At 40.1% G+C, this 25,375-nt stretch overlaps 1 protein-coding gene and 1 long non-coding RNA gene across 2 annotated transcripts in view; one reads left to right on the top strand and one right to left on the bottom strand.

Annotated features, from left to right (window-relative positions):
* Positions 1-5,708: 5,708 nt before the first annotated feature.
* Positions 5,709-24,619, bottom strand: LOC131273667 (uncharacterized). The gene is made up of 3 exons (XR_009180935.2): positions 24,419-24,619; positions 24,086-24,177; positions 5,709-5,859 (listed from the first exon to the last, which is right to left on the bottom strand). It is a non-coding gene; the product is annotated as an uncharacterized lncRNA (long non-coding RNA).
* DTWD2 (DTW domain containing 2) overlaps positions 24,566-25,375 on the top strand; it is a 139,013-nt gene continuing 138,203 nt past the window's right edge. The window contains exon 1 of the mRNA XM_004477701.4: positions 24,566-24,902. Within this exon, the coding sequence (XP_004477758.2) occupies positions 24,640-24,902 (263 nt within the window). The 5' untranslated portion in view covers positions 24,566-24,639. The remainder of the gene's footprint in view (positions 24,903-25,375) is intronic.

Here is a 25,375-nt window from a genome sequence, read left to right as displayed (position 1 = left end):
CTCAGTTCCCCTGACTCTAGTGGGAGTACAGTTCATCCCAGCCCAGAGTTCTGTGGCCATTCACCTACACCTCTATCTGAAAGTCATACTCACACCACCAGCAGCTACAAACCTACAAGTTCATAAATTCTTAAAAGGATTTATGCCAGGCATATTTTCCCCATAGGTTTTAGCTCAAGATTTTATATAATTACTGATGGAAGAAACAATGGTAAATGTCTCTAGCTAAATAAATGGTGAATGTTTACTGGATTAGTTAAGAAACAGCAACCTGGGAAATATAAATTGTAATCTTACCTCTTTCTGATATAATTTCATAATGACAACCTATTCATTTAAGCCTAGGCTATCTTGATTTTTGTACCTTAGAAAACTCGAGAAAGCATATTAATAAATAACCACTTAGCATTGTGACAAGAATAAAAGAGACTTTATGATATCATGGAGAAAGAGGTCAAGAGTTAGAAAATCTGGCTTCCAAACATAGTCTTGTCACTATAAAAATAGCCATGTTAATCTAGACAAGTCACTTCATTTTTCAGAGGCTATCATTTTTCCTTATCTGTTAAATACAGTTAATAATATATATCTTATTTACCTTGCAAGACTCTAGAGAAGAACAAAATGAAATAATGTTGGTGAAAGGACATTATAATTTGCAAAGTGCTATATAAATGTTATATTTTGGAAATAATACCAGGAATTTGCTATAGTAATCCTCTGCTACAGCATGGAATTCAATATAATGATGCTCTATTTCAGATTGTTCAAAGGAGTGTGTCAGTGCAAACGCTACATCATGTCATCTTTGCAGGAATTTCTAGACTGGTATTGTAATGAAACTTCAAAGATATTTATTTTGGAATTCTGATTCCATTTCTGTCAAATCATATAGGTGATATTTCAATGATTTACATTTGTTTGGAAAAATATCAGACTTTTTCCCAATTCATCTGTCTCCCATTCCTTTTGTCCCACTCCCACTGGCAAAAATAATAAATAAACAGATCTTTATAGACACATCAATAGTCACCTTTGTGAAGCATTCCAAACTCTTGGAAGTCTATAATAGAATCAAAGCATTTTGAAAAGGGAAACGGACTTTGGCCCAGTGGTTAGGGCATCCGTCTACCACATGGGAGGTCCGCGGTTCAAGCCCCGGGCCTCCTTGACCCGTGTGGAGCTGGCCCATGTGCAGTGCTGATGCGCGCAAGGAGTGCCCTGCCACGCAGGGGTGTCCCCCGCGTAGGGGAGCCCCACGCGCAAGGAGTGCGCCCCATAAGGAGAGCCGCCCAGCGCGAAGGAAAGTGCAGCCTGCCCAGGAATGGCGCCGCCCACACTTCCCGTGCCGCTGACGACAACAGAAGCAGACAAAGAAACAAGACGCAGCAAAAAGACACAGAAAACAGACAACCGGGGGAGGAGAGGGGAACTAAATAAATAAAATAAATCTTTAAAAAAAAAAAAAAAAAAAAGCATTTTGAAAAGATCTCATGTAGCTGTTCTAGGTGGAGTGAAAGAGACATATAGCTGATGTGATGGCTCATTTTATTCACTGCCCCTTCTGATATCAGGCAAAATCTGGTTAATTCCAGGTTATAGTTTAAATCCCTGACATTTTTAAAATCAAGAGACACAGTTAATGGGAAGCAGATGTGGCTCAAGAGATTGGGCTCTTGCCTATCACATGGGAGGTCCCAGGTTCAACTCCTAGTGCCTCTTGCAGAAGATGAGCAAGGCAGCAAGCTGGCACGATGGACAGGTGTGGTGAGCTGTCACAGCAAGATGACACAACAAGGTGACACGAAGAGGAAAGACAATGAGAGATAAAACAAAGCAGGGAGCTGAGGTGGCTCAAGCAATTGAATGCCTCTCCCCCACATGGGAGGTCCCAGGTTTGGTTCCTGATGCCTCTTAAAGAGGAGATGAGCAGATATAGAGAGCACACAGCAAATGGACACAGAGAGCAGACAGCAAGCACAAACAATGAGAAAGGGGGAATAAATAAAATAAATCTTAAAAAAAAAAAGGACACAGTTAAGGAATTCTAAATCTTTATTTCTATTCTCCCCTTGCCCTTATATTGCAGACTCTTATAGCTACTATATATTTAATAGCTCTCTGTAACTTCCACATGAGTACTTTATTTTTTTTAAGATTTATTTTATTTATTTCTCTCCCCTTCCCCCCACACCCCACCCCAGTTGTCTGTTCTCTGTGTCCATTTGCTGCGTGTTCTTCTTTTTCTCCACTTCTGCTGTTGTCAGCGGCATGGGAATCTGTGTTTCTTTTTTTGTTGCATCATCTTGCTGCGTCAGCTCTCTGTGTGTGTGTCGCCACTCCTGGGCAGGCTGCACTTTTTTTCACGCTGGGCGGCTCTCCTTACGGGGTACACTCCTTGTGCATAGGGTTCCCCTACATGGGGGACACCCCTGCGTGGCAGGGCACTCTTTGTGTGCATCAGCACTGAGCGTGGGCCAGCTTCACACAGGTCAAGGAGGCCTGGGGTTTGAACCGCAGACCTCCCATGTGGTAGACGGACGCCCTATCCACTGGGCCAAGTCCGCTTCCGGTCACATAAGTACTTTAAACACTTTTATTATTGCAGTCTTCCTTATCTCATGTCAGCCAAAAATCTGAGTTCCCCCAATTCCTATTATCCCATCAGACTATTTAAACCATCAACCAATCTTTTGACTCTACCTCTAAAATACCTCTAAAATCTAAAATCTAAAATACCTCTAAAATCGGTCCATTTTTCTCCATCTTACCTATATAACCCTAGTCCAAGCTCTATATTTCTTTCCTCCTTCCTTTTTTCCCTTTTTCCCTCCCTTCCTTCCTTTCTCTCTCTCTCCAATACACATTTTTATGTACCATTAAGAGAAGTTGAAGATATGATACCTCTTAACTCCTAAACACTTCATGTATAATTCCCAAATACAAGACATTCTTTTATACAACCAGATATAAATTTTAAACCAGGAAATTAACATTGAAAAACACTGTTATCTAATCTACTGACCTTACTCAGATTTTCCCAATTGTCTCAATAAAATATATTCTCTTTTAACTACCTTCAATCTGCAGAACATGCATAAGGACTGTGTGCTCCCTAGCAGGTCATGAATGATTGGTCCATATAGCACTACTACAGTCTTATTTCTCTTAATTATTTACATTGTACCATTATGAAAATGCATGAAAAGTGGAGGCTTGGCGCTTTCTAGCATTGCTTTGCTGTCACATCAGTAACTTAAAATTTCTGGGTCTGTTTGCCTAGCTATAAAATGAGTAGGTTATAATATTTTCTGTGAGGGTACAATCATTATAAAACTCCATAATTCTATGAGAATGGTTTCTGCTTCCATATTTCAGTTTGAGTCTGAATTCTAGCACCATTCTGAGACTCCTTGTAAGAGCCGGCCGGGTTCACTACACCAAGGATAGAGTGATGAAAGTCACAGTTCCTGACCTCACGGTATTCATGTACTACTATAGGAGCTCACTTATAGGGTTGATGCTTTGGGGGAAACAAAGATGAGAAAACCTGGCCTCTCTTGCTAAAGGATTTTGACCCAGTATATACTGGTTGTGGAATTTGAACTTTAAAAATGAAAAATTAATAATTATTTTTGCAGTATTTTTCCTCGAGGGTATTTAAGGATGAAGAACAAAAGCAAGGGTGCTTTGCAAAGTTCATACTTCTCTTTACAACTCAGGCAACAACTCTAAAGGAGGGCCAGCTAGGGTGGGAGCTTAGAACTTTGTTACTGGCTCAAAGGAGACAAGCCAACAGAGGACATCTTAGATCAAGATACTCTCTGTGGCTCAAAGCTATCATAAGGGTGAAGTTTCTTCCCTGAATTTCGAGGCTGAGAGGTTTATCTCCTTAGATAGATAGTTTAACATATGGAATGATATCCATAAGCCTAGGTCATAGCTATCAGCTTCGGAATCTTTGATAAGGCCTGGGTGGGTCCCAACAGTCTCTCCTCCATCATCTTTTTGTGGGACCTCTCCACCCATATTCTTTGAACTTTGCTTCCCTTTGACCCTCTACCTTCCTTCCACCGCAGGGACAAATGCTTTATTTAGCATTACAGACAATAGTTTGGTAGGGTACTATCATAATCTCCTTCTATACTTAACATTTTCAGTTAATCTTCTCTCTTTTCTACTATCAGCAGGAGTTGTTAGAGGAAGGAAGAGGAGGAAGAGACGGTTCCTCCTAGTGGTATTAGTACTAAAAATGCTCCCAAGTACTCTTCCGTCGCCATTTTAAATCCAGCTCCATACAAGCTAACGCTGCTGCCCCGGCGCTGTCTGCGCACCAACCGGCTCTGCTGTCAACTCCGCCACTGTGGGGGACATGAATGAGTATAGCAACTTATAGGAATTCTCATAGGGATTCAAGATTAATGGGAGCAAGAAGCAGCAGGATGACGGAAAGATGTTTATTGGAGGCTTCACCTGGAATCAAGCAAGAAAGATCTTGTCTTTAGACAGATCTCCTTTAGAGTATTTGTCTCGTTTGGAGAGGTTGTAGACTGCACAATTAGGACAGAACTAGTCACTGGGAGATCAAGATGATTTGGATTGGTCCTTTTCAAAGGTGCTGCTAGTGTTGATAATGTTTGGAAACTGAGGGAACTCAAACTGGAAGGTAAATTGCTAGACCCGGAAAGGGTGAAGGTTTTGAAATGAGAAGATCCAACCTTCCCCCTCCCCTCCCCCCCCAACAAAAAAAACCTTTTGTGGGGGATTGAGCTCATATACTTCTTAAGAGCAAACAAAAGAATATTTTGGAGCATTAGGAGGGATCAAAAATATTCAAATTCCCACGGATGCAAAACGAATGGAAGAAGAGGATTTTGTTTTATCGCCTATACAGGTGAACAGTCAGTGGAGAAATTATTAGAAAATAGGTTATCAAATTGGTTCTGGGAAATGAGATATCGAAGTTGCACAACCCAAACAGGTGTTAGCAGATTTTGTTTAGTTTTTTTCACTATGCTGGAGAAATGAATTTTAAGAGCACCTCGGGTGAGTTAGGCCATAATTTATTCAGGTAGGGAGGGAAGAGAAATGCGAGAAAATAACAGAAAATAACAGAGCAGGGGTCTCAGGTAGTGAGAAAGAGGATGAAAAGGGATAAAGAGGGCTAATTTACAAGCTACAATTTCCCATAAGTTCCCCAGGGTTACTTGTGTGGCCACATGGCAGAGGGAAAATGGCCAAAGCAACACGCACAGAGAAAGACAAGTATGTAGACAAAAAGTGAGAGAGCCCGGGCACGGGTTTACCATTGGTTTTTAAACTGTTAATTATTCACCCTTCTGGTAATGGGAGGGGAGGGGGTTCCAGCTGTTTGTTGTTCTGATTGATTATCCCACTCATCAATTCCTTAGTGAGCACCCAATGGTAAAATTCCTAGAGAACATCCGGGCTTTTCCTTGTTTCCAGGAAGAAGTCTTTGTTCTAGGTAGCAAAATCCCAGGGGTGGGGTTTGTCCAGCCACCATCTTGGGGATTTCTGTTGTTCACGTGGACTCTGCCAGATTTCAGATCCGACTATTAATTCCCTATCTTCTTATCCTGCTTCTTAGGCATATAGGTGGCAGCAGAAACAACAGAAAGCAGGAAGGGGGTTGCAGATGGTGGAAGACGGGTACTAGGGGTGGGGGCAGAAACAGGAACCAAGTTTATTTAATTTTATTGACATGTAGTTCACAAGCTTTATAATTCACACATTTTTAAAAAGTGTACAATTCAATGTTTTTTAGTATTTTTTGCTGGTTGTCTGTTTTCCTTTAGGAGGCACGGAACCGAACCAACTGCTTGAGCCACATCTGCTCCCCTGGAACAAAGGTTTTTTTTTTTTAATAACTTATGATCAAGGATATGGAAATTATAATGGTCCCTATGGTGGTGATCAAAACTGTAGTGGCTATGGTTGATGTGATTATACTGGGTATAAACTATGGGAACTATGGCTATGGACTGGGATATCCAGACTACAGCAGCCAACAGAGCACATACTGCAAAGCATCTTGAGGAGATGGCCATCACCAAAAGAATTACCAGCCATTCTAAAGGAAGGCATTGGAGAAGAGAGGAGGAAATGCAAAAGTAACCCATCTTGCAAGACAATGTTGAATACTGGTCTTCTATTTATCTAAGATGATTATTTTGTAAAAGACTTTCTAGTGTATAAAACACAATTTGTACAACTGTATATAGCTGCCAATTAGTTTTCTTTGTTTTTACTTTGTCCTTTATCTGAGTTATGCCTCCTTGTGGATATTTGTGTTTATACAAATTTTATTTATATGATTTCATGTTAAACCTCAATAAATGCTTCCTTATGTGATTATTTTTAAAAAATCCTCTGGAGTGATATCTATACAATCATTGGTTCTAGTAAAAATACTTAGCAATCAGTAAGCCTTGGGTCCAAATGACCAATAGAAATGGATGGAAATAGACTAAAAAAGTTCTTTGGTTATTGAATCAAGAGGAGGGAACATGTACCTCTGGCAGCACATAATATAAATCAGCATTTTAATAATGAATATTGCTGTATCTATACATACTTGCTGATCATCATCTCTGCATTCAATGATCTCATGATTTATTCTCTTTTTCCCCTATATCAGTAACCACCTCTACCACAAAGGAAAATGACTGAATCTGTCCTTTTTGGTTAGGAATTGGAGGTTGAATTTTATTAGGTTTTTAAAATCTTTATGTGTGTTGTTTTGGGGCATACAAATATTTTTTGGTTTTGTATAATCTAATCATTTTTCCTTATGCTTTTGTCATATTGCTTTTACACTTATAAAGAGCTTTCCTATATAGATATCAACTAAATATTAAAATGTATTTTCTCTGAACTTATTAGGGATGGTATAATTTTAAAATCAACTCCTTATCTGCCACTTATTTTATTTTTTGATGTCATGCATAACTCTAACCTATTTATCCAAAGACCTCACCTTCCCAACATCAAACTTTGAATAACATGATTTTTCCATTGCAAAATTACATTCCCTATCCTTTTGTAGGTTCTTCTATATACTGCGATAAATTCTTTTCAGTGTTATCTATTTTGTTGCATTGATTGATCTGAATCATCATAGCTTTACATGCATTACTATTTAGGAGCAGAACAAAATGCCCCCTGGAATTGTGCAACATGGCTGCCTTGTCTAGAAGTGTCCCACTCTTTACCATCTCTCACAAAATTTTTCTTTCCTATTCTCATATATTTATAAGAAAAACTATATTGCAAATCTGGCCCCCACACCATTTAGGTTTATTTATTTTTTATTTTATTGAGGAAATAGATACTTACAATAACTGCATTCATATAAAGGATATAATGAGATTTGACATATTTGTCCCCCAGTGAAATTTCCACAATCGGTATACAGAACATTTCTATCATCCCCCAAAGTTTTCTGAGCAACTTTGCAAACAACTCTCCTGTCCTGGCCCCAGGGAACCATATGTAACAGTTTTCTGTTATTACAGGTTAGTTTATACTTTCCAAATTTTGTAAAGGTGAAATCATACAATGTATTCTTCCTTGTGTCTGGCTTCTTTAACTCCATGTAATGATTTTGAAATTCAACCATGTTATTGGATTTATTATGGTAATTCATTCCCCTTTTTTGCTATGGATTATTCCATTAGTATGGCTATAAAACATTTTTTAAATCTGATGATCAGTTGATGATTTTTTCCTCCAGTTTTGGGATATTGTGAATAAAGCTACTCTAAACATTCAGATACAAGCCTGTGTGTAAACATATGATTCCCTTCCCTTCCCTTCCTCCCCTTCCCTCCCCTCCCCTCCCCTCCCCGGCCAGGGATTGAACCCAGGACCTCATGTATGTGTGAAGCCAATGCTCAACCACTGAACCACACCGCCTCCCCTGAGTTGGATTTTTCATTTGTTTGCTTGTTTTGCTTTGTGCTTTTAGGAAGCACTGGGGATTGAACCTGTGACCTTCTGTTTAGGAAGCAGGCACTCAACCACTTGAGCCACATCCACTCCCCTGCTTTCATTTCTTTCGAGTAGGAGTGGCAGGGCTAGGTCCAATGGTAGATATATATTTAACTTTTGAAGAAACTGCCAAAGTAGTTTTACCATTTTACTTTTCCACCAGCAGTGGAAAGGTCCCATTTAGTTTTGCATTAACATTATAAAATTTGGGAAGAAACGACATTTTCACAATATCCTTTTAAAAGACAAATGCTATGTATCTTCAGTTTTCAAAATCTTTCAGTGAAGTTTGATTTCTTTTCATCATATAGGACTTGCTCCTTTCCTGTTAGGGTTAGTCCTAAGTATTTTATGTTACTGTTATGGAAACGAACCTTTGTAGTGTAGGTTCTAATGGCTACAGTTATTATTATTTTTTAAAAACTTCATTTTTTTTAGAATGGTTTCAGATTTATAGAAAACTTGTGAATATAGTACAGAAAGTTCCCATGTACCCAGCATTCAGTTTCCCCTACTAGTAATATCATCATTAGATGGTATATCTGTTACAATTAATGAACCAGTAATAATATATTTCTGTTAACTAAAGTCCATATTTTATTCAGATTTCCCACAGCTTTACCTAATGTCTTTTTTCTGTTCCAGGATCCTGTCTCCTTAGTCTCCTTTGACTGTGATAGTTTCTCAGACTTTCCTTGTTTTTGATCTTCCTATTTTGTAAAATTCCCTTCAACTGAGATTTTTTTTAAAAGGCATATTTATTGTGATAACTGATATACAACATAACATTTCCCATTTTAATCACTTCTAAGTATACAATTCAGTGGTGTTCAATTGGGATTTGTCAGATGTTTTTCTCATGATTGAACTGGGGTTGTGGGTTTGGAAGAATAATACAGAGGCAAAGTGCTCTTCTCATTGCACCATATCAAGAGCACACACAAGCAACATGACTAATCGCTGTTCATGTGGCCTTCATCAGCTGGCTGTGGTAATATTTTACAGGTTTCTCTACTGAAAAATCACTCTCTTATCCCCCTTTCAAAATATTACTTGGAAGGAAGTCACTATGCAAAGACCACACTTAAGGTGGGGAGTTATACTTCCCTCCTTGAGGGTGGAATATTTACATAAATTATTTGGCATCCTTCTGTGCATAAACTTTGCCTCTTCTTCCCCATTTATTTATTCAATCACTTATTTATATCAGCACAAACTTATGGATTTTTATTTTATTTGTTGTTTTATAATCCAATACTACTTTATTTTGTAGCTCAAATTGTTCTGCCTTTGGTTATTAGGAACTCTTCACTTGGTTCCTGTGTCCTTTGACATGCCCTCATTGTTGATTTTTTGGGGAGGTGGATGGAGGATACTTCCTTCCTTTCTGGCACTACAAGATTCTCCAGGCTCATCTTATATTTTTCTGCCCTAGTGCTAGAATCAGCCATTTTTCCAAAGAGCCCTGGTTTCTTTTATTGGAGAATAGTATTAGAAACCATTGTGCTTGTTGCTACTGGAAAGTGTTACTTCTAGGCCCTCCTGGCCCTCAGAGCAAGGAAATATATGTGCATATGCTAACTCATGTAGAGACACATATGTATAAATATTTCTGTATGTAATCTACTGTATCTTTATTAAGCTAAACATGTGTTCACATTGATGTCTTCAAATATGATCCATTACCACATGGATCATTCTAATTTCCTCCTTCTGTTTATCTGTAAACTCCCATTTGTTGGGGAAATAGTATTAAAAACAAAATCTTTTCCTAACCCCAGAAAACCTCTACACAAATGTAGAAGGAAAAGAAAAACTATTTTATTATTGAATAAACATTACATCAGATGTGATGCATCACAGGCAATCTGCTAAAGAGATTGCAAAGCCAGAAAGAAAACTTACCCTTTTTATATATCTAAGCAGATATAACCAATTAAATGCATATTGTCAAGATATCTTTCACATCTTTAGTACTAGAGGTAGGTTTACAATTTGGGGCTAGGAACCCCCTGGAAAATGAAACATAGACAGTGAGGCTGGTTAGTTTAGGGAATGAAAAGATGAGTCTGGGACCTGGCAGAAAACCACAGCTGTAAAACACATGGCCATGGGAACAGTTCCTAAGGGAAGGACCCCACAATATGGCTGCTGGAAGAACCTTGTGAGAATTCCTCCACTTGGAATGGGATTTCCTCTGGGATCAAGGTAGAGCCCCCGGCAGTGGACTTGGCCCAGCGGTTAGGGCATCCGTCTACCACATGGGAGGTCTGTGGGTCAAACCCGGGGCCTCCTCAACCCGTATGGAGCTGGCCCATGCGCAGTGCTGATGCACGCAAGGAAGTGCCGTGCCACGCAGGGGTGTCCCCCGTGTAGGGGAGCCCCACATGCAAGGAGAGCACCCCGTAAGGAGGGCCACCCAGCGCGAAAGAAAGTGCAGCCTGCCCAGGAATGGTGCTGCACACACGGAGAGCTGACTCAACAAGATGACGCAACAAAAAGAAACACAGATTCCCCTGCTGCTGACAACAACAGAAGTGGACAAAGAAGATGCAGCAAATAGACACAGAGAACAGACAACCAGGGAGGGGGTGGGGGAAGGAGAGAGAAATAAATAAATAAAATAAATCTTTAAAAAAAAAAATAGGAAGAGCCCTGGATATTCTTAAGGGGCCTCGCTATTGGGTCCCCAGGGGAATTGGCAGGTGGGTTAACCAATCAAAACAGCCAACAGCTGAGACTCCTCCCCCACACATTAACAAGGGGGTTAATAATGGTTTAAAAAGCAAGCAGAGACTAAATTGGCCCCCCTTTTTTTTTCAAGTTTAATCAACTAATTTAATTAGAATAATTTTTCTTCAAAGATTGTTATTTAAGTCTAAGGACCCTATTATTTATCATTATACTAATCCATGTTATGTTTTTTTTGTCTTTATTTTTTTAATGTTACATTAAAAAAACATGAGGTCCCCATATACCCCCCACCCCCCTCACCCCCCCACTCCTCCCATAACAACAACCTCCTCCATCATCATGAGACATTCATTGCACTTGGTGAATACATCTCTGAGCACTGCTGCACCTCATGGTCGATGGTCCATACCACAGCCCACAATCTCCCACAGTCCACCCAGTGGGCCATGGGAGGACATGCAATGTCTGGTAACTGTCCCTGCAGCACCACCCAGGACAACTCCAACCCCTGAAAATGCCCCCACATCTCCTCTCTTCTTCCCATTCCCTACCTCCAGCAGCCACCATGGCCACTTTCTCCACACCAATGCCATATTTTCTTTGATCACTAATCACAATAGTTCATGAATAGAATATCAGTAAATCCACTCTAATCCATACTCTATTCCTCCATCCTGTGGACCTTAGAATGGTTGTGTCCACTCCACATCTATATCAAGAGGGGGCTTAGATTCCACATGGATGCTGGATGCAATTCTCCTGCTTTCTGTTATAGACACTCTTGGCTCCCTGGTGTGGTAGTTGACCTTCTTCACCTCCATGTTAGCTGAGTGGGGTAAATCCTAAATTGGCCCTTTTTTAATTGCCTTTTTTCTCTCTACCTGGACTAGCATGCAAGTACACCTATGGACTTGTAATCTGTAAATTGCCCTTTTTTTTTGCCCTTTTTCCCCTCTCTGCCTGGACTAGCCTGTGAGCATACCTGGGACCCATAATCTGTTATTTTCTTTATCTTCTGCCATTTTTTTTAATAAACTACTTGCCTAACTAAACTGGTATGTTCTTAAATTCTTTTTTTGTAACAGCCAAGAACCTAGAGAAAATCTAGCAACTTATTTTGGCAAGTTCTGGGCTGGAGAAAGAAATATTGGTGAGTCTAAACTATTAACAGCCTGTTTAATGCCCTCTTTTGGCTATCCATTTTTAATGGGTTGCCCTTCAGGCCCCCATAAGACATAGTCCTGGGCTGAGCCAGTGGGCTGGGGAGTGGGACCTCTCCAACTGACCCCAGCCAGGGAAGTGGGGGCACAGGGCAAGGGCTCAAAGTAGGGCCCTGCCTAGACAGGGGTTCCCAGGCTGAGCTCCAGATGCAGCAGAACCACCGTTTTCAGGCATCTTCACTCTAAAGTTGTGGCCTTGTTAGCAGCTGCAGGCCTTGCTCCTAGACCTGGCTACCACTGCCTTCTCCCACCCTCACCCCTTGGCAGCAGCAGCCATGGCAGAAGGCCATCTTCCTACTGATCACATCCAGCAACCTGGTCTGGGATGGGGTAGGAAAGCAGTGGTGGGTAAGGCTGAGGTGGGTGTCATGGGGTGGCCAGTGTTCTCTTTCCCAGGGGGGTCATGGATCAGGGGCTGTGTTCATAATTCACCTCAACTCCACGTTTAATCTTTCCACTTCGGACCACTCAATTTCTCATTTCGGGTTTGTGCTTTGGAATGTCTTAGAAACTGAAAATGCATTTGCTAGAGAAGTTTTGCTTGTACTCTTAGGGTTCTTCAGGGCCCCAAGGCCTCTGTTAGCTGGAACAATTGACCTCTAATCTCTTAATGGCCTTTGATCACTGGGTAATTGGGAAACTCCCAGGCAGTAGAGGCACCAAGTAAGACTGCTTCTTATGACCTCTGAAAGAATAGGTGGAAAAAAAGGAGGATTTTTAGTCTTTTTCCAGGAAGAATCACATGCCAAGCTTAGTAGCTTCAGTCCAGAATCTAGTCCAGGCCTCTCCCAACTCTAGGTCATCCTGGGAACGCCCAGTTGTAAGGACTCTGACTCCTGGGGTGGTGGGAACCAGAGCAGCCAAAAGTCTCCAGAGTCTTAGCTTGGGCACTTCAGTTTGTGTAACAGTATAGATGGTCTCAGACCCTGGAATGACAGGGGTGCTGAGAACTGGGGCAGTAACTCCGATTGTCCCCCGACTTAAGTGCTTGTGTGCTTTGGTTTGGAAAGCAGCCAAACATTGCCCAAGGCTTAAGTGGATTGGTGCTTCAGTAACTGTTCCCAGCTTCTTCCACAAATTTGGCTTGGGTACTTTGGTCTGAATCCTGGATTTAGGCATCTCCCAAGACCTAGGCTGGGCATGGGGATGTCTGTTGTCAGTGCTCTGGATAAAATTCTCAGGACACTGAGACCAGAGCAGCTGCTCCAAATGGTTTGGAGTGAAAGTTTTAGTTAGACTTGGACTCTGGGATCCTGGGTCAAGCAACTAAAAGGTGCTTCTTCATTCTTCCTATAGTAATGGGCATGGTCTCTAGCCTACCAGTAGACTCCCCATAGAGGTGTCTTCTCAGAGATCGGGAAAACTTACCTGCTCATGATCTATGTGGCCACAGTATAGCCAAGAGTAACCTCCTCACATGCCGTCAATTAAGATTAAATATCTAAAAAATGCAAAGGGTATAAAATTCTCTTTTCTGTTTTAATCTGTGCTTAGATTTGTGTTTTACTTTGAAATCTGTGTTTAACTTTGTCAGTCTGTGTGTGCCTTGGAAATCAGATTTGGGTTTATCTGTTACAAATTGAATAAAGGTAACTTAAAAATGAGACTTTAAATGCCAATACTCTCTTGCAATTGGATTTAATGTATAAATCACAAGCGGAATTGGTTCAACTGCTAGAAAAGCAGAAAAACTTAGCAAAGTTGTTACTAATAAAATTCTTGTGGCTTAGTTAATAAAAGTACCCAGTTTGCTTTCAAGTGGAAACTATAACCAAGAATTAAAATCATTATATAGATGCCTTTATATTAGAAAGAGGCAGAAGGATAATGTCTGAAATTTGTATAACTGAGTGGATTTTGCATAGACTTCAGCTATTGTAATGGTAATCTTCACTAATTTACCTTTGATTATGTTTACTTCAGGTATAATCACACCTTTGTATGCTAGCTATTGTGATATTTATAAACTGAGTTTGCCTTTGTTTATGATTATGTCAGGTCTTTCTAGTCTCACCCCTTGCTTTTGCTTATAGTTATTTCATAACAACTTCTATCCCTTATGACTCAGGGGAAAGCAAATTTGAGACACTCCTGTCTCCTGTCCTTGCACTGGTATTAGTGACCCTGCTTTCTCTCGTGGCTCCAAGTGTGGACTAAACTGCTGCCTAGTGGAATACTTGACCCTGGGGGTTGAGCATCAATTCTTACAGTCCAGGGACTGCTGGATTCCTGTTATCTCTGAGGACTGCAAAGTGGGGGAGGTGAGACCTCCCACTTCTAGTGTTAGGATTCTTAAAAGCAGTAATTCAGGAGAGAAACCAGTTTCCCTGAGGCTTCAATGACTTCAGTGAGTATATACTGGAATTAGTATTTTTCATCCAAGGTCTGCCAAATAAAGTTCTGAAATAAAGTTCTGAAGCAAAGGAAAATTATATTTTGAAGCATTGGGGACTTTTTGGTTATAAGCCAGTAATTAAAGAACAAAATTCTTGTGCAAAACTGCATGGTTACAGTGCAAATTAGAATAGTTAAACATAGCCTTTGAAGATATCTTTTAAATGTTATTTTGCATCAAACTTATTTTGTAAGAGAATGAAAATTATGACAGCGAGTTCTATGTTTGTGTCAAACTGTCTATTCGTGTCTGTCTGTCAGATGGTAATATCAAATTAACAAATGAAAATTCTTAAAAGAGCTCTAGTCAAATTGTAAAATCAAATATGCAGTTATACATGTGAATAAGTATTTCTGGAGCCCAAATTAGGCTGACCAAGATGGAAAGGTCATACAGAAATCTAAATATAGAAACTATGGGAAAGGAAAAAAGTTTTTCCTAAGCTCTTTAACTTGCCTGACCCCCAGGGCCTTTTCTTTGGCAGAGGTGTGACATTGAAACTCTATCTTTCAAGCTGGGGAATTAAAAATCATAGTTTGTCTTAAAATTCCTCGATTCAAACATTTTAACAGCCATAAAATAAGGGTGGCTAATAATTCTATTACCAAATTTCAATAAGTAAAGAAAAAGTCCTTAAAAGCTATGGAAAGGTTTTTTGAAATATATTAAACAATTTATAATTATTCCAGAACCTAGAAGTCAGTTTGCCTTTAAGATTATTCACAATTAAACTTTATTAAGCCTTGGTGTTATCTCCTTAGGTTTATAAAATGCCAAGTAAATGCCAAGTAAATTAACATTGTATGTATTACTTTTTAAGGTGATGAAAGTTATAAGTTATGTCTAATGAAATTAAGTTAAAAATGTAGATCTTTTAAATGGATAATTTCATGGGTTGCTAATTATAATTTAATAAGCTTATTTTAAAAGATAAAGTAACCAGTCTATGTGGTTATGGTTAATTATAAGCAGTTTTCTTTTAAACTGAAGCATTTAAATGGCTAATACCAGGAGTTATTGGCTAGGCTGGTCATTGAGCCCTAAAACAGTAAAGGTATCTACTATATCTCTGGTTGTGCTCCTGAAGTGGATGGAGACTATGTTGCTATTTCAGACACCTGTAGCTGCCAGTAATGGTTTGATATGGACATTGCCTCCAGACTGGCTCTGTTTCATACTGTGGAAGGGTGCTGTGTATCAGGCCAGTAAAACACTGGAGCCTACCTTCCTAGCTTCTTTCTAGGTCAATGGTCCTGCAGCATACTGGCTGTGTGAAGGGCATATTAAGTGGAGCAATGATTATCATAGTCATGTAAGTAGAATTGAAACACAATTGGCATGTATGGTATTAATAGCAAACCTGGAGCTTAAATCTATTAAATTTCAGCTCAAAGAGAAACATATGCATTTATTAGTACATTAAAATTATTAAGTACGGTACCTATTTCTCTCCTGCTCTAGATATATGCCTAGTGATTATGCTGATATCTTTTCTATTCTAGATCATATGCAGAGGGATAGTGAACATGTTAAAAGTCCTGGTAAACTTCATTTTCTAAGTAGTTAATGAACATGCCTATAAAATAAAGGATTTAGGTATCTTGTCAATAGCTATTCCTCAGGAAATCAATAGTAAAGTAAATCCTGTTGTTTGGGAAACCAGGATACATGGAAAGACCCTCTGGGTTCTCCCAGTTTCCACTGCTTATAATACCAGCCAGTCCTTCTAGCCCTTATTCCAGAATCTGTCCCACTCTTACCCTGGGAGGACTGGCACATCCACATGCTGTCCTGCCAGAGCTAAGCATTTCCCAACAGAAGGGAAACAGCAAACTAGGTGGCTAGGACCCACTTCAGCTTAGCTCCTTAAAGATGGTAAATTGGTAACCTTTCCTCACCCAGGACCTGGAAACCACGTTCCAGTCAAAACCTGGCAGGAGAATAAGCCTCACTCACAATTACAGCCAAAATGGAAGGGACTTATTCTGTGGTTTTAATCACTCCCACAGCTATTAAAGTTAAAGGAATTGCCAGGTGGGTGCACTTACCCTTAATGAAGCCAGCTGCTCAAGGAAGTGCCAGCTCACCAGAAACACCTGACAGGATGTATGAATGCCAGTCCTTGGACAGCCTGAAACACTTCTTCAAGAGACAAAGTTGGAAAGCGGATGTGGCTCAACTGATAGTGTCCACCTACCATATAGGAGGTCTAAGGTTTGATATCCAGGGTCTCCTGGCCTGTGTGGTGAGTTGGCCCATGCACAGTGCTGCTGCGTGCAAGTAGTGCCATGCCATGCAGGGATGCCCCCCACGTAGAGGTGCCCAATGTGCAAGGAGTGCACCCTGCAAGGAGAGCCACTCCATGCAAAAAAAGTGCAGCCCACCCAGGAGTGATCCTGCACACATGGAGAGCTGATGGAGCAAGATGACACAACAAAAAGAGATACAGATTCCCAGTACCGTCTGACAAGAATGCAAGCAGACACAGAAGAACACACAGCAAATGGACACAGAGTGTGTGGTGTGGGGTGTGGGGAGAAGGGGAAAGAAATAAAGAAAAAATAAATCTTAAAAAAAAAGAGAAACAAAGCTAAGTTCTGTCTGTGTCAAAACCAGCTGTTCTCTCTAACTAACCCAAATGCCTATTGCTAGGGAAAGGGCAAGCCAGACACCCCTTAGGGAATCTTGTCTGGTTTCATTTCCTGCAGTTTTCCCCTATATAATGACTGAAGGGGCAATTCCTCTTCTCTTCCTCCTCTTAACTGTCTTAGGCATAAGCACCACCATGGAAAACTGAGCTTGGCAATTTCTATCCAATCCCATTGTCTATTACAATCTCTCCTTAAAACTAACAGCATAGAAGAAACCAGCCATGCCTTAGAAGCTCTAAGATAGCAGATGACCTTTCTTGTTGCTGTGGTACTGCAAAATCACAGGGCACCTAACATGTTAACAGCAGCACAGGGAGGAACATGTCTGTTCCTTAAAAAGGAATGCCATTTTTACATTGTTTGGAATAGTCCTAAACAACATTCAAAACCTACAAAATAAAGCCCACCAACTTAGGGAGGATGCAACCTTTGCAGGCACCTGGCCTTTCCTACTCTTGTGGTCCAGTAGTCCAATATCCTTTTAGTGGAACCCTGTATCTTCAAGATTCTAACTCAGTTTGCTTCTTCTAGAATCAGCACCTTGTTAACCACATGGGGATTTCATCCAGCTCCACTCACCATGCCAGATTCATCTTCCCTCAACTGTGATAGAATAGCAAGAGGGTTTTACATCTTGACAGGTAGGGGTTATGCCCCTAACCAGCAGGAAGTAATTACAGAAGAATGACCACTATCCTTCAGCACCCCCTTAAGAATAAAGGTATAAACCCTTGAGGGGGGAGTTGAGGCAGGTTAGTTTAGGGAATGAAAAGATTAATCTGGGCCTTGCAGAAAACCACAGCTGTGAAACACGTGGCTGTGGGAACACTCCCTGAGGGGAGGACCCCACAAGATGGCTCCTGGAAGAACCTTGTGAGAATTCCCCATTGGAATGGGATTTTGTCGGGGATCAAGGAAAAGCCCTGGATATTCTCAGGTGGGATAACCAATCAAAACAGCAAACAGCTGGAACTCCTTCCCTGAACGTCATCAAGGGGTAAGGTAATAGATGATTTAAAAAGCAAGCATGGGAAACGGACTTTGGCCCAGTGGTTAGGGCGTCCGTCTACCATATGGGAGGTCCGCGGTTCAAACCCCGGGCCTCCTTGACCCGTGTGGAGCTGGCCATGCGCAGTGCTGATGCGTGCAAGGAGTGCCGTGCCACGCAAGGGTGTCCCCCGCATGGGGGAGCCCCACGCGCAAGGAGTGCGCCCGTGAGGAAAGCCGCCCAGCGTGAAAAGAAAGAGCAGCCTGCCCAGGAATGGCGCCGCCCACACTTCCCGTGCCGCTGACGACAACAGAAGCGGACAAAGAAACAAGACGCAGCAAATAGACACCGAGAACAGACAACCAGGGGAGGGGGGGAAATTAAATAAATAAATAAATCTTTAAAAAAAAAAAATAAAAATAAAAAGCAAGCACATGATGGGAGTGAGGGTTGCTGGGGGGGGGGGAGTGGTGGGGTGGGGGTGGTAGGGTTGAATGGGACCTCATATTTTTTTAATGTAATATTTTTACAAAATCAATAAAAAATATATATATATATTACTTAGAAAAAAAAAAAAGCAAGCAAAGAGACTACATTGGCCCTTTTTTGTCCTTTTTTCTCTCTGCCTGGACTAGCACACAAATAAACCTGGGGACTTGTAATCTGTAATTCGCCTTTTTTCTGTCCTTTTTCGCTCTGCCTAAACCAGCCTGTAAGTATACCAGGGCCCCATAATCTATTATTTTCTTTCTTTTCCTCCATTTTCTTAAACTACTGACCTCACTAAACCGGTATATTCTTAAATTATTTTTTGTGCAGTTTATTTTAATAAAATCAGAATATGCACAACACATGCAGTGCTAGCATTGAAATTAATACAAAAAGCAACTCAAATTCTTTTTTATAACATAGCCACGAACCTAGAGAATATCTGGAAACAATGGGTGTGATATTTTCCTTTATCACATTAGAAAAAAATGACTTCCTTCCTTGAGGAAATATTCTACAGTGGTGAAACTTCAAGGAGCTTTATTTAACCTATAAAGAAAAGATCTACATACATTTCAAAGGGGACAGAGAAAGAACTTAGACATTTTCTAGACTAAATGCTTAAAGAAAAAGGGAGGGGGAAAGTCTCTTTCCCATTTTGCATCAGGAAAAATTAATTCTTCTTTTCCTTTTTTGATTTGTGTTTACACTTACACACTCCAACAGTGAGAAATTTGGCTACCACCAAATGCCATCCATTTTACTTAATTTTTCAAGTATATATGTACAGCAGTATAAAAATTGCTAACCTGTACTTTTGAAGGAAAAACTTTATCAAAAGAGTACAGTGCTTACATATAGTTTTATTTGCTTTATATAGACTCCATTCAGGGAGGCGGCTGTGGCTCAATCAGTTGGGCTCCCATCTACCATATGGGAGGCCCTGGGTTTGCATCCGAGGGCCTCCTTGTGAAGGCAAACTGGCCCACACCCACAGAGAGCTGATGGCCTGCACGCATGCTGTGGAGGGCTGATGCAGCAAGATGACGCAACAAAGGGAGACAAGCAGACACAGAAAAAAAAATGCGCAGCGAATGGACACAGAGAACAGACAGCAAAAACAAGCCACAAGTGGGGCGGGGGGATAAATAAATAAATCTCAAAAAAAAAAAAAAAAAAAAAATATATATAGACTCCATTTATTCCCAGAATTATATTTGACATATAGGAAATCTTGATTTTTTGCTTATTTCTCTAGTTTCTGGCTTACTCTTTATATTTGTCCTTATTAATCCTTAAAGTTTCCCTGTTGATTGTCTTATGTTTTCTAAATATATGTAGTATTATTTGGAGAAATCAAATTTTTACTCCTGTTCTCAACAGTAATATCTCTTATTCCAGAGTGTGCATGTAGGACTCAGGAATTTAATGTCTGCAACTGACCCTGGTTAGAGAAACACAAATTTTCATTGTATATGTGGCCATAAATACTTAAAGAATGTCAGCATTGTTATTTAAAAATAAGGATAATTTTCTTCTTTAGATAAGAAGAAGATAGAAAATATTTCCATCCTGGTTACTTTGATGACACTGAAAAAAATGGCTTTGTTTGAGACTAGCTGGGAGAAGTCTCTTATTTACATTAAAAAGAGAAAAACTTTTCATGCAGTTTTGGATCTAACAGCTTTATTGAGCAAGTCTTTCAGAAAGTAGAAGGGCGCTCCCCCAAGGAGTGGAAAGAGGAGGCTCATACATGGTGACTGTGGGACCAATTGAGGAAGTGTTCTGATTGGCTGACATTAAGTTTCCATTTTATCCCAAATTCCTCAACATTGAGGAATGAATAACACAAGGGGGGAGGGAAACCATGGACCAACATAGATTTATTGTTATTGCAGTTATTATCGTGTGGTAACAGAAGAACTTGTAACATTGATATAAAGATAGTGGTTACTAGAGGGTCAGAGGGGAGGGCTTGGGATGAATAGGTAGAACACAGGACATTTTTAGGGCATTGGAATTGTTCTATATGGTCTACAGACACATGACCCTGTACATTTGTCAAAGACTGTAAAGCTGTTCGACACAAAGTGTAAACCATAATGTAAACTATGGTCTTTGATTAGCAGCAATGGCTCAATATTGGTTCATCAATTGTAACAAATTTACCACATTACTGTAAGATGTCAAAAACAGGGTATATGAGAATCCCTATACTTTTGGTGTAACTTTTCTGTAATCTAAAACTTCTCTGGAAATAAAGTTTATTATTACAAAAATAGCAGAGAACTATATCATAAAGGAAAGTTTAATAATTTTAATATTATATTCCTTGATAAATGAAATTTTTAAACATTAATTAGATGCTCAGTATATAATAAACTACATAATTAGTCAAGGTTTTGCTTAGCATATTACTAGATATCCATGTAGCCTTTGATATTTACTCTAATTCCATGCTGTTTTTCATCTCAAAAAGTGGGGAGGCAGAAAGGAATAGGTGGAACACAGGACATTTTTAGGGCATTGGAACTGTTCTGTATGATACTGCAATAAGTCAAAGCCAATAAAACTGTACAGCACAAAGTGTAAACCATAAACTATACATGATTACTAGCAATGCTTCAATTTGTGTTATCAATTATAACAAATGTACCTCACTAATGTAAGATGTTAATAATAAGGGAAGTTTTATTTTTTCCCGAGTGGGGTGCCTTATCTGTTTGCTCATTGTCTTCTTGTTGTTTGTTTTCTTTAGGAGGCATTGGAACTGAACCCAGGACCTCCTATGTGGGAGGCATGTGCTCAACTGCTTGAGGCACATCCCCTTACCTCCCTATATATATATATTTTAAAGAACACCCTTTTTTTTTTTTAAAGATTTCTCTCCCCTTCCCCCTCGCCCCCAGTTGGCTGCTCTCTGTGTCCATTCGCTGTGTGTTCTCCTGTGACTGCTTCTATCCTTATCAGTGGCACCAGGAACCTGTATTTCTTTTTGTTGCGTCATCTTATTGTGTCAGCTCTCCGTGTGTGCGGTGCCATTCTTGGGCAGGCTGCACTTTCTTTTTTGCGCTAGGTGGCTCTCCTTACCAGGCACACTCCTTGCGCGTGAGGCTCCCCTATGCAGGGGGCACCCCTGCGTGGCATGGCACTCCTTGTGCGCATCATCACTGCGCATGGGTCAAGGAGGCCCGGGGTTTGAATCGCGGACCTCCCATATGATAGGCGGACGCCCTAGCCATTGGGCCAAGTCCGCTTCCCCTATATATTTTTTAACTTTATTTTCTATATTTAATAATTGAAAATATAAACAATAATTAAAAAATAAAAAGAAAACAGTTGAATAGGAACACATATCTCAATTAAATGTACTGTATACGTATACATTTTTTAAAAATCATGCAATACATTAAACAATATATTTGGTTCATAGTAATGTAATCAAACAGTATTTGTTCTTTTCTGTCTGGCTTGCTTCACTCAATGTAATGTCCTCCAGGTTCATCCATGTTGTCATGGATGAACTTTACGACTTCATTTCCTCTCACAGTTGCATAATATTCCATAGTGTGAATACATCAGTTTGTTTATCCATTCATCAGTTGATGCACACATGGGTTGTTTCCAACTTTTGGCAACTGTGAATAAGACCACTATGAACTTCAGTGTGCAGATGTCTGTTTGTGTCACTGCTCTCAGTTCTACATCTCTCTCTTTTTCATCTTTTAGGTTCAAGGCAGGTGGAAACTAGTTGTATCTATTTCTAACTCTCTAAAATGTTTTTTTAATTATTATTTTTTAGAGAACTGCACCATTTTCTTCTGTTTATTTTCTCTAAAGAACTTTTTAGAAGTACCTATTATGATTACCATATGAATTTTCTTATTGGACCTCTAATACAATGCATTATTTTATGTATAGATTTCCTAATAGAAACAGTTATTCTACTTTCCTGATAAACTCTACTTGATTATAGTTGATGATTAAATTATTACTAAAGGCAGTTTGCTAATAATTTACCACAATTTTTCTTATATTCATAAATGTAAATGGTATTTTTTTAAAAATTATTTTTATTTTTTTAGGAGGCACAGGGTTTGAGAACTCCTATGTGGAAAGCAGGTGCTCAACTGCTTGAGCCACATTCACACCCTTTGTCAAGTTTTTGATATCAGGATTTTCCTAGCTTCATACAGTAACTGAATAGCTTTCCATATTATCCTGTTTTCTATTTGAAATTATGCACTTGTAGAATCATTTGGTCCTAGCGTATACTGGAGGCAATTTCTTGATAACTTTTTCATGATACTGGTATATTCAGATTTTCCTTTTTTTTTTCTTTCTCACATCAATATTTGAAATTAAGGTTCTAGAAAATTATACATATTTTTTTGAAGTACCATTTACTTTTTACTTTATAATTTCTCAGAGGTCTTTCAGAGTAAAATATAAATATTTTAAAGGGATTTTAATAAATATTTTAACGGGATCTTTGGATTAGGCAGTCTACCACCAGGAGTGCCAATGGTCCCAATGAATTGAGTTAATTTGAAGTAAGAGATTTGAAAGCAGCCCAGTACTTCTCAGTCAATCTTTTCTCCCAATACTGCTGACTTCGAGAACTATTTGTGTCTATTCAATGCATACTTGTATAAGGAGACAGGCAAGTACCTTGGTACTGCAAATCTTGGTTAATCATTCCAATTTGTAAACTCTCAGTTTCTATGTGACCCTGGGAAATTACTGAATCTCTCTATTCCTCAGTTACTTTCTTTGTAAAATAGAGATAATCATAATGATTATCTCAAAGGGTTGTTGCTAAGATTATTTGAGATAGTGTATATGAAGGGCTTAGCATAGTTCCTTGCAAATAGATATGTTCAATAAATTTTTTTTCCTAAGACTAATTAAATTACTATTAATTAAACCATATTTTTCCAATACTAAATAAACTATTATATCTGCCAAGTTCTTTGGAGTAATTTACAGTCTGTACTTTATTTTCTATATATTTTATATTTACTTATCTAATATCCTTTAGAATTTAGTACTCTAAAAAAGAGGAAGGAGAGAGGAGAAAATGGTGGTAATGAATTTCTGCTATGGTGAAAATGTCCCCCAAACTGGATTGTGGTGCTTTTAAAAAGCAAATACATAAGCTAACAGAAACAGACTAGTCTGTTATAAAAAGATGGAGGAAAGAAATCCCATATTGCAGTGGTTCTCAACTTTGATGTTCATCTATTGAGTGACAGATTCTCTTTCATTAGCTTTGAGATAGAAATGATGTGATCTTGGATCAGGGTATAAGTAGGATGGGTGAGGAATGTTGGATTTTGAATATATATTGAAGGATAGAACCAAAGATCTGATGTGGGGTATTGGAGAGAGAAGCCAGGGATAGATATGTAGCCTTCTCATAACTCATCTCCTCTCTCATACTACACAGTTCTGTGTGGTATTAAAACTTTTCAATTAACAAATATTTGATGTCTAGCGTAAAATAGTATACTTGATGGTGAGGAGAAATACCAAGAAGTACAAGACAAGATACAAATTTCTGCTTTTCTAGATCAAGAAATTCATATAACGAAAGGAAGCAGGCATGAATACAATTTTCAATCAGTACAATCCCCACCTTTTGGCACTGAACAAATACATTAGCAGCTGTAGCCAGTGTGCGTTCACTTGGGACCCGTTTGGAGCCCAGCCATTTCTTAAATCACCATCCTAAGGCAGAAAATGCAGAAAGGTTCACCATCTGGGCGCTTTCTTTCTAAAAATATTTTTATTGTAGCAATATATAAACAACGTAACATTGCCATTGCAACTACTTTCAAGTATACAATTCTGTGGTATTAATTACACTCACAATGTTCTACCATGACCACCATTTACTACCAAAATTTTTCCATCACCTCAAACAAACTCTGTATCATTACTGTGGTATTTTGAGAGGGGATTCCCTTACCTGTCCCAACAACGCTACTAATCCCATAGGAACCCAAGCAGAGGTCAGTGCGCCCCTAGTCCTAGGTGAACTGTCCTACCCGACACTGACCAATAGGCTCGTCCCTTCCCTCAGTAGGGGCGGGATTTCAATCCTGGGCTCCGGAGTCCCGCCCCCTACGTGCCGTGCGTGCATTGCGACGTGAGGCGCGGGCTGAGTTTTCCGGAGCTGGGCGCCCCCAGATGGCGGTGAGGCCTCAATGCGACAGCCCAACCCGACCGTCCGCCATGGAGGCGCAGGAAGAGGCGCCAACGCCTGGGTACTCCGTCGCGCGGCCGTCTGGGACCTCGAGGTGTCAGACTCCGAACAAGGAGGAGCGGCGAGAGGGAGGCGGGGCACCACCGGCGGCCGCTGCAGACGCCAAGACGGACGGTGGCAGCGCGGACGGGCTCTGGGAGTTGCCGGTGGAGCCGACCGAGCGTAGGCCAGAGTGCAGCCGCTGCAGGTGACCGCAGGGCCGAGGGCGGGGACTGCATCCGGCGGCGGCCTTCGGAGAATGCTGCGGCGCCCCCTGCCGGGGAGGCCGTGGCGGTTCCGGCCTTGGACGCTGCCGGCTCTGGTAGTTCTGCGGTTGGGGCGGCGCGGTCAGCTGGTGGACAGAATTGGAATTAATCTGTGAAATGCCTGGCATAGCTCCTTAGTAAGAAACCTTTTATCCTGGGCCATGATAATTTAACGTTACTTCCTGCAAGACATTGAGTCTGGTAGAGAAAGTAAGGCGCGGTGGCAAAAATACTTATAATCGTTAACAACTTTTATGTCTGATAGTCATCTCACAGTAAAAAACATAAAATTGTTTGGAGGAGAGAGAAAAGCAAAAGGGCTGTTATATTAGTTAAGATGTGAAATCCGTTCATTCAGGAAAATTTATTAAGCATGTGCTGTGTGCCAGGCAGTGTGTGCTAGGTCCTGGGAATA

This window comes from Dasypus novemcinctus, chromosome 2, assembly GCF_030445035.2.
Source record: "Dasypus novemcinctus isolate mDasNov1 chromosome 2, mDasNov1.1.hap2, whole genome shotgun sequence".
Taxonomy (NCBI): Eukaryota; Metazoa; Chordata; class Mammalia; order Cingulata; family Dasypodidae; genus Dasypus; species Dasypus novemcinctus.
The sequence above is the reverse complement of the archived record's forward strand: the minus strand, read 5'-3'. Positions and strand labels throughout refer to the sequence as shown.